This window comes from Lathyrus oleraceus, chromosome 6 (genome assembly GCF_024323335.1).
Source record: "Lathyrus oleraceus cultivar Zhongwan6 chromosome 6, CAAS_Psat_ZW6_1.0, whole genome shotgun sequence".
Lineage (NCBI taxonomy): Eukaryota > Viridiplantae > Streptophyta > Magnoliopsida > Fabales > Fabaceae > Lathyrus > Lathyrus oleraceus.
This window is the reverse complement of record NC_066584.1, coordinates 375,112,764-375,122,926: the sequence shown is the minus strand read 5'-3', so window position 1 is coordinate 375,122,926 and position 10,163 is coordinate 375,112,764. Positions and strand designations below refer to the sequence as shown.

The window sequence follows — 10,163 nt, the reverse complement described above, 5'->3', positions numbered from 1 at the left end:
CACTAACCCTGATGCACCAATTTCAAACCATCAAATACATCTCGATTGTTGATTCAGTATGATTGATCAACACATCATTGCTTCACCATACTAATGTCGGATCAAGAAGCAAACGACCATTGATCGCTCAAAGGAAAATAGCCATTAAGTGTTTGAATGAATGAAACGGGAACACTATATCATATATAATGTATTTTGCATAAGGATTACTTATATCATATATATAATTTGATCGATCTCAATTTAATCATTGATTCATTCTGTCTTTAATCGTATTAATACAGAAAATAAACAGTTATCAGATTCATGGTTTCGTAAGTGGCTCTGATACCATTGAAGGAGAATGGCGATCCAAAACGCAGCGGAATTTAAAAATTTCTCCTTTAATGATCCTTACGAATGGGCATGATCAGTGATAGAATCGTTACCTCTTGTGGCGATCTCGAACGTTGAACGATGACAACGCCTCTACTCAGTCCACACGAACGGATTCCTTCAATCTCAGTGCTAGCTGCTACGAATGAAGGCTTTGAGTGAGAGAGAGAGAGAGAGAGAGAGAAACGAAAATGCAAAAGTGACAATGCTTCTACCCAAGGGTTCTATTTATAGAACCACTTGTGTGGGCTTTAAGCTAAAAAGCCCACTTAAGTGTATTTTGGGCCATATCTTATAATATGCCCAAAATCACTTAAGCGTATGGTACCTTACCATATTTCGTATTCCATTTAAGTGCACCGTACCCTACGGTGTTCCTTAGTTACTCTATCTCTCATCAATCCGTCCTTTGTGTGTGACCCTGTAGGTTTTCGCGACGTTGGTAATTATATTAAATCACGCATTTAACATAATAAACAGTGAGCGATATCTAGCAACACATCATTGCTACCCAAGACACGAAAATGTCATGTGATCTGACAAATCCTTCTGTGATAATAATTATGTGTATAATTACCCTTTTGCCCTTATGTCTATATTGAACACAAGGCATAGACCGTGTCATCCTTGTCCAGTTCAATATTAGGCCCATAGACATTTATCTTGTTACGCAGGATGGGCAAATTCCATCTAGGTCACTCATGTCCCTTAGCATGCTTTGTGGAGTACCCATCAACTGTCTTTATGGTTATCCAGTTACGGACAATGTTGGATCAACAATAAATCACTCGACTATACATCTAGGATCCATAGTGGTTTCAGGTCGAAGAGTGGTATACACCATTATCACCATGAGAATAACTTATGACACTTTGCATAACATTCTATATAGTATTCTCATAGCGGGTGAATCCAGTATAAATATTACTCTTAATATTCATACCTATGTTTGAGACTTGATAACTCCTTATCCATGATCCATGAGATGTGATCATCAGTCTATAAACATAATAGTCTCCATGCTTTAATGTTATCCCACTTCACAATAAAGCTCGACTACGGATACTTTAAGAATAGTGTCCTTATGTTTAATGTGCTCTCATGATTAAGTCACACTTGATACATTAAACGGACTATCTATTCCAGGGACTTTATTAAACAAACATAATAAAGAAAAAGCCTTTTATTATTAATAAATAATTCGATACAAGTACCAAAAGTATTGGCCTCTAGGGCTTACACCAACACAATGATCATAGACAAACAAGAGATGAACATGTAAGGCCGTGAGATTAAAACCAACCAATCCAAAGAAAACACATGAACTATGGGATGATGATGGATCTTGGCCAAACAAATGGAACATACACACCATGGGATGATAGTGAACCAATGAAATGAGGTTAGGGATACACATAAGGAGTGGTGGCCATGAATTAGGGATTGGGGGGGGGGGGGAGTTAGCGTTTATAGAAACCAACAAGAAGTCACAATTGAATCTATAATGCTGAGCATACACATAGGCTTCCAAAGATACCTCCAATTAGGGTTTGACTGATTGAGTCACCTTGAGTTGCAGAGAAACCCTGATCTCCACTAGGTGCAAGCACAAAGCTTTGAATCTATGATATTTGTCCTCTTGTATTAGACCAACGACCATGCAGGTGAAATGGATGATATGAAGATATGCATATGACTAGGGTTAGTGACCTAGATGAACTTTGTGGAAGGTAGAGTGAATTTTAGGGTATGACAGACGTATCTCTGATCACCAAGCTTGTGAAGAATGAGAATCTTCTGAAGTTATGTTATGTTGCTGAAGATTTTGAAGATCTCATGTCAGACGATTGAGGTTATCAAGGTCTTGACTGTAGAATCTGAAGACTCTGAAGATTCTAAAGATACTAAAGATCTCAAGCCAAACTACTGTCAAGGTTCAAACCAAAGATTCTGAAGTTTCTGAATCCAACTTTATGTTTCTTTATTTCATGCTTCATAAACTTTCATCAGAAGCCAATGAACTTGAAGATAAGATCAAGTAGGTACGTGATCAAATAATACATAGTACAAATCAAATATCCTTTCCACCATATGATTTCGTGGGCAAGGACAATTCTATACATCACACTGATCATTGATTTTGCGGGCGAAGGACAGTATGCAATATCACTCCTTTCACCATCCAACAGTGGACATCCGTTCTACGAGCTTTCCCCATTTTTCCCTCCAACGGTCTTGTTCTTATGCTATATAAATGAGACTTGGAGACTTGAAGAAATACGCAAGTGCTACAATATTTTGACAAGTTTGTTTCTTTACAAAAAGCTATCAACTTTTATACACATTTTTCTTAGTGTTTGTTTATCATTTGTGTAAAATCTGCTTGTCTAGAAGCAACTTGTAACACACAAAATATTATTCAAATTGTTTGTTTGATTCCTTAAGAAGACTAGGGTATAGTCAGATCCTTGAGAAGATAAAGAAGGTTATTCTTTGTGAGTCCTTAAGGAGACTAGGGTATAGTCGGATCCTTGAGAAGACAAATAAGGTTATTATTTGTAATTATTGTAATATGTTGATTATAATGGATTAAGTCCTTATGTATAAGGAAAAATCACCTTGGTGGATGGTATGGAGTGGCTTTGAGTTTCAAGCGAACCAGGATAAAAATACTTGTGTTTTTATCTCTTTGTTATTAACTTTTAAGTGGTGTTCTTGAGTTGGTAAAAAGATTTTATTTTGTAAGACCCTATTCAACCCCCCTTTCTTGTGTTTTTCATACCTTCAATTGGCATCAGAGTCTGGTTCTGATTGTGATAAAAGTTTTATCAACATTCCACTGTGTTCAGTATCGGTCCAGTTTGTGTCAGAAACAATGGTCGCTGCTAACATCGTTAACATCACTAACATTGTTAACAATATTGAAAGAGATCACTACAGTGCAAAACCCCCAACCTTTGATGGTGAGAAATTTGATTTTTGGAAAGATAAAATAGAAAGTTTTTTTCTTGGTTACGATGTTGATCTCTTGGATCTTGTAGTTGATGGCTACGTTCACCTAGTTAATGATGAAGGAAATAATATAGCGAGAAGTGCTATGAATGATCAACAAAAGAAATATTTACAAAATCATTATAAGGGTAGAATTATATTGCTAAATGCCATCTCTTATATTGAGTATGAGAAGATAACAAACAGAGATTCTATCAAATCCATATTTGACTCTCTGAGGATGACTCATGAGGGGAATGCTCAAGTAAAGGAGACAAAGGTCTTGGCCTTAACCCAGAAGTACGAGGCATTCGAAATGGAAGATGATGAAACAATTGAGACTATGTTATCAAGGTTTCAGATGCTTGTTGCAGGACTAAAAGATCTGGACAAATGATACTCTACAACTGACCACGTCAACAATATTATCAGAAGTCTTCCTAAAAAATGGAGACCTATGGTAACTACTTTAAAGTTGGAAAAGGATATTAATATTATAAGTCTTGAAGAACTTGTAAGTTCTTCAAGAAGTCACGAGATTGAGCTCAAGGAAGATGAACCTCAGAAGCAAGGTAAATCTATTGCTTTAAAGTCTAAGCCTAAGAAGACAAAAGCTTATCAAGTTGAGGAAGAATCAGAAGGATTTAATAAAGACTCAGATGATGATGATGAGTTGTCTCTAATTTAAAAGAGAGTCAGCAGACTCTGGAAGCACATGCACAATGGTCAAGGGAAGTTCAGAGGATCTAGAAGGACTACTGGTCGTTTTAATTCTTTGTCTATACAGAAGAAGCAAGGTTCTGGAAAAGAAGTTATTTGCTCTTAGTTCAAGGAGTCGGGCCACTACAAAAATGATTGTCCTAAGTTGAAAAAGGACAGAAGGCCTAAGAAGATTTTTTCTAAAGGCAAGAAGGGGTTGATGGCTACATGGGATGACTCAGAATCCGAAGAAGAAGATTATAACAAAGAAAAAGCCAATGTTGCATTGATGGAAACTACAAATGATCTCAAAGGTGCTGAAGAACCAGAAGAAGAGGTATTATCAGAATCAGAATCTGACTTTGATTCTGAAGAGGTATTTTCTAACCTATGTTGTTTTAATCTTGAGTCATGTCTCTCTGAAATACTGGAAAAGTACCAGAGTCTTCAGAGTAAATACAAGGACCTTAAACAAGTCCAAGTAGTTTCTTCTGAAACTCGTAGTGAGCTTGAGAAATATATTTCCTCTCTAAATGAAAAAGTGATTTCTTTAGAATGTAATAACTCTGCTTTGAAAAGAAAATTTTCAAAACTAGAGGAGGAAATAGTCTCAGAAGCTTCTGGTATTGATTGTGTCATTAGATATGACAGAGCATTCCAGTATTTTCTAGATAAAAGCATAGGTAGAAGAAAAATGGCTTCTTTGATCTATGGATTTAGCAGAAATGGAAATAAAGGTTTAGGTTGTACAGAAACTATCAAACCTGACGAAAGTCATAAGGTAAAGCCAAAACCTCTCTATGTGCATTTCGTGCCTGCTGGCACTGAGCTTGATATTTCTACACAGACACAGAAACATTCAAAGGGTAAGAACTCAATTCTGAAACCTAAGTATCATGCACAAATTCCCCATGATTATCCTTCTGCTCAAAAACCCAAAGTTGTAGGAAATTCTGGGAAAACTAACAAAAGAGGACCCAGAAAGTGGGTACCTAAGGATACAATAATTATGTTGTAGAAATCCTTACCAACTCAGCTGAAACACCAATCATGGTACCTGGATAGTGGACTCTCATGACATATGACGGGCAAAAAGTCTATGTTCCAAGACTTGGAACTTAAGCCTGGAGGCTTCGTTAGTTTCGGAGAAAACCATAAAGGAAAGATCATTGGCTCTGGAACTATTGGTAACGGTAAACTTCCTTCTATTACTAATGTTCTTTTAGTTGATGGTCTGATGAATAACCTTTTGTCTATTAGTCAACTTAGTGACAATGGTTATGATATCATTTTTAATCAAAAGTCTTATAAGGCTGTTAACGGAAAGAGAAAGAATAACATTTATAAAATCACACTTTCTGATCTTGAGGATCAAAATGTAAAATGTCTAATGTTTGTTAATGAGGAGAAATGGGTATGGCACAGAGTTTGGGCCATGTTAGCATGAGAAGGTTTTCTCAGCTAAATAAGCTTGGATTAGTTAGAGGCTTACCAACTTGAAGTTTGCTTCAGATGCTCTTTGAGAAGTATGTCAGAAAGGCAAGTTTTCTAAAACATCTTTCAAAGCGAAAGTTGTTGTTTCTACTTCTAGACCATTAGAACATCCGAATATTGATTTGTTTGGACAAGTGAAAATTTCCTATATCAATGGAAAGAAGATTAGATTGGTCATCATTGATGACTATAGTCGTTGGACATGGGTAAAGTTCTTGAAATACAAGGATGAGTCACATTCCATGTTATCTACTTTCTGCTCACTAGTGCAAACAGAAATGAACTACAAAATAGTCAGAGTCAGAAGTGATCATGGTGGCGAATTTGAAAATAAACATTTTAAAAATCTTTTTGATGCAAATGGAATTTCCCATGATTTCTCCTGTCCTAGAAATCCACAACAAAATGAGGTTGTAGAAAGAAAGAATATGACTTTGTAAGAAATGGCTCACACAATGATCCAAGAAACTGACATGGCTAAGCATTTCTGGGAAAAAGCAATTAACACAACTTGTTATATTCAAAATCCAAGGATACTGATTATAAAGAAAATGACTCAGAAGGCAAAGTTAAAAAATCTGAAGCAAACGACTGAGCTACGACTCAACCAGAAGTTATCTTTGGTCCAACTCATCAAAAGAAGAGTGGACCAAGAACCTCTAATTTTGAAGAACTAATTCTGGGAGATAAAAATGCTTTAGTCAGAACTAGATCTTCACAAACCTTTTGAAGAAACTCTTCTAGGTTTGGTTTCTTTGATAAAACCCACATCAATTGATGAAGCTCTTTTGGATAATGATGGATTCTGGCTATGCAAGACGAATTAAATCAATTCACCAGAAACGATGTTTGGGATCCTGTTTAGAAACCAAACGGTTTCCGTGTTATTAGAATCAGATGAGTCTTCAGAAACAAGCTCAACAAGAAGGGCGAGGTTGGCAGAAACAAGGTTCGATTGATATTACAAGTTATAGTCAGCAAGAAGGTATAGGCTATACAGAAACCTTTGCTCCAATTTCCAGGTTAGAGTATATTCTTCTTTTAATTTCGTTTGCAGTCAATCATAACATCATCCTTTATCAAATGGATGTTAAGAGTGCATTCTGAAATGGATATATTTTTGAAGAATTATATGTGACCAACCTCCTAGTTTTGAAAGCTCTCAAAATCCCGACTTTGTTTTTAAACTAAAAAAGTTGTTATATGGTCTGAAACAAGCTCCCAGAGCTTGGTATGATAGACTAAGTAACTTCCTTTTGGAAAATAATTTTACCAGAGGGAAAGTGGACACAACTCTCTTTTGCAAAACCTTTAAGAATGATATTGGTTGTGCAAATTTATGTTGATGATATTATATTTGGTTATGCTAATGCTTTATTGTGCAAGGATTTTGCTAAGTCAATGCAGGAAGAATTTGAAATGAGTCTGATGGGAGAACTCAAGTTCTTCCTGGAATCCAGATTGATCAACGTTCAGAAGGAACGTACATTCATCAAAGCAAATATACAAAGGAACCTCCGAAGAAGTTTAACTTATCAGAATGCAAGCAAGAAAATACTCCAATGCATCCTACATGTATTATGGAGAAAGAAGAGGTAAGCACTAAGGTAAATCAAAAGCTATTCAGAGGTATGATAGGCTCTCTCATTTATCTAACCACTTCTAGACCTGATATTTTATTCAGTGTCTGCTTATGTGCTCACTTCCAATCAGATCCTAGGGAGACTCACTTAACCATTGTTAAGAGAATATTTAGGTATCTAAAAGGTACACCCTCTGGTCACTATTATAAGAAAATTTGATATTTTTGTATGGACTAGATACATTGACACTCAAATGTACCAAAAAAGTCAAATTTGCTTATAATAGTGACCGTAGGGTGTACTACTAATCTTGGTTTATTTTATAGAAAATCAAGTGAATACAAATTAGTAGGCTATTGTGATGCTGACTACGCTAGAGACAGAATAGAAAGGAAAAGTACTTCTGGAAGTTGTCAATTTCTAGGAGACAATCTGATATCATGGTCCAGCAAGAGACAAACAACAATTACGTTTTCAACAGTCGAAGCTGAATATATTACAACTACCTGATTAACACTCAGATACTCTAGATGAAGAGTCAGCTGGAAGATTATCAGATATCTGAGAGTAACATTCTTATTCTCTATGATAATACTTCTACTATATGTTTGTATAAGAATCCTATCTTGCATTCTAGGGCTAAACATATTGAAATTAAACATCACTTTTTATGTGACTATGTTCAGAAGGGTATTTTTCATCGAAAATTTGTTGATACAGACCATCAATGGGCTGATATCTTTACAAAACCCTTTGCTAAAAATAGGTTCGTTTTCATTCTGAAAAACTTATTTATGGATTTTTGTGTAGAATGAAAAGATGTATTTCAAAATGTTTAAGTCTTCATGACTCTAGATTAGATTCTAAGAATCTTATTTTTTGACTTTGGAACGTGAGCTTTTTGAAGTAAGGAAGTTTCATGAATCAGAAAGGTTTTGATCAGAAGCAATCTTATCTATTTGTCTTCTTGATTCTCAACAATCATTGCATTAAATGGTTGTTATATCGTTTGATTTCATGTGGTGACAGTTGTCCCACTTTCTAAGCATGTATGTTGAAAGCGTGACACATTGGGTTTCACAATTCTTAGAATTAGGTTAAAAACTTTTATGCTTCCCCTTATGAATGCGTATTTTTACCTTGTCATCATTGCAAAATTCTTTCTATATAAACCCACTTCACTCGCATTTTCACACTACACTCACAATATTCCCACACTTTCATCTTTCAAACCTAAAACACCTCTCTGCAACTGTTCAACCTCTCATTCAACTTCAACAATGGTTGTTTCTCAACAACAGATTCAACAACAACTTTCTCCCAGTTGCTCTATGGCTGATGAAAACATCCCATCATGGAAGGGATTCCTGAGTTAACTTTAAACACTCATGTTAATGAGTTAACTGTGCTTTGTGAAACAATTGTGGACTTCAAGAATCTGAAGGATAATGGCTTCGATTTCTCTGAAACCTTGGAACACCAAGAACTGAAGGGTTTCTTTGAAAGATTAAGCGCTCCTGTTTATTCAATATTGGGGAAGCAGTTTTGGATGCATCCTACTGCAAAAAAGGAAATAATAACTTCCTATGTTATGAACAGGAAGATTGGCATTACTGAGAAATCCATTGTTGACTTAATCTCGCACAATGGAAAGGGAAAAAGAATTCACAGTGCCAAGATCAATGCTAAGAGAGAAACAACTATTGCTCCTATCATCTTCAAAGCTGGAACCAATGTTGAGGATGCTAAAGGTCCCAATGCCAAGGATTTAACCAACAACCTAAGACTTTGGTTCAAAATTATTCTGGGTTGCATTCACCATAGGCCTAACACCAATAGTTCTAACTATGGCAACACTCGTCAGAAGTTTATGTTGTTCTTTCTAGAGAAGGGTCTCAAGCTGACATCCCCTTCTATCTTGTTAAAATTCATGAGGGATTCAATAAGAGAATCCAGAACGGGTGGATCATCAAATAAGAGAAAAAGCAAGTTCATCCCCAATGGAAGGATTATTTCTGACCTTCTTGTTGAGAATGGTCTGGTTGATGACCTTCTGGTCGGTGGTTTAACTGATGAACTTGTGAAGGATGTTGGAAAGATCTTCTGGGGTAAGAATATAAATAGCATTGGTCTCATTTATAATGTTGTAAGGTCATATTTCATTCCCTCAAAGGATGATATATGTGGAATGAGGATTCTGGTAGACAACTTCCCAATTTTTACTAAGATTGTTCCTCCAGAAATTCTAATGGATTATCTTGAGAGTTGTCTTAAGGGTGGTATTGACCCAATGATTGACCCATTTAACTTACCAGGAACTTATCCAGATGTATATGGGAAAAGGAAGAAGGAATCAAAAGAAGAAGGATCTTCAAGACCTCAAAAGAAGAAGAAGAAAGTTGATGTCCTTCTGGATGAAGATGAGATGCCTCTTAGTGAGAGCCATAAAGAAATGCTTTTGAATGACACGTCTGGTGTTGTCCAATAATCATCTAAAGCTTCAGAATCTACTACTTCTGGTAAGCTTCCTGAAGCTAGCAATCGTATTATTTCAGATTCTATAGTTTCTGAAAGAATCTTACCAACACCACCATTTCCCACTTCTCAGCCCATTCCATATTTTCTCAACCAATATTTTCCCAACCAATCTCTGAACCCATCGTACTTCCACCTCCCATAGAAACACCCATCATATAACCTATTACAGAAACTCCTCAAGTTTCTGAAACTCAGTCACAACAACATCAACATATACCATCAACATCATCTCCTTCATAATTACAATCTTCACCCACTCCACCACCATCTATTTCTGCTCCCCACACAGAAAACCAAAGTTAAAAACCCCCCTGAACCACTAGTATCTGATCCAGAAACACCTTCAACCATTTTCCCTTCACTTCTAACTCTCTATGGTCCTGATCATGATGAAACCCAAATAGACCTTACTGTTAGTTTCCCCAAACCACCCAAACCTACATCCAACATTGGTAAGATTCTGAGGAAGTTTGAGTCAGATTC

At 36.2% G+C, this 10,163-nt stretch overlaps 1 protein-coding gene across 1 annotated transcript; it reads left to right on the top strand.

Annotated features, from left to right (window-relative positions):
- The first annotated feature begins 8,496 nt into the window (after nt 1-8,496).
- On the top strand, nt 8,497-9,630 carry LOC127095731 (uncharacterized). The gene has a single exon (XM_051034380.1). It carries the CDS (start codon nt 8,497-8,499, stop codon nt 9,628-9,630), a length of 1,134 nt encoding a protein of 377 aa, XP_050890337.1.
- Nucleotides 9,631-10,163: the final 533 nt, after the last annotated feature.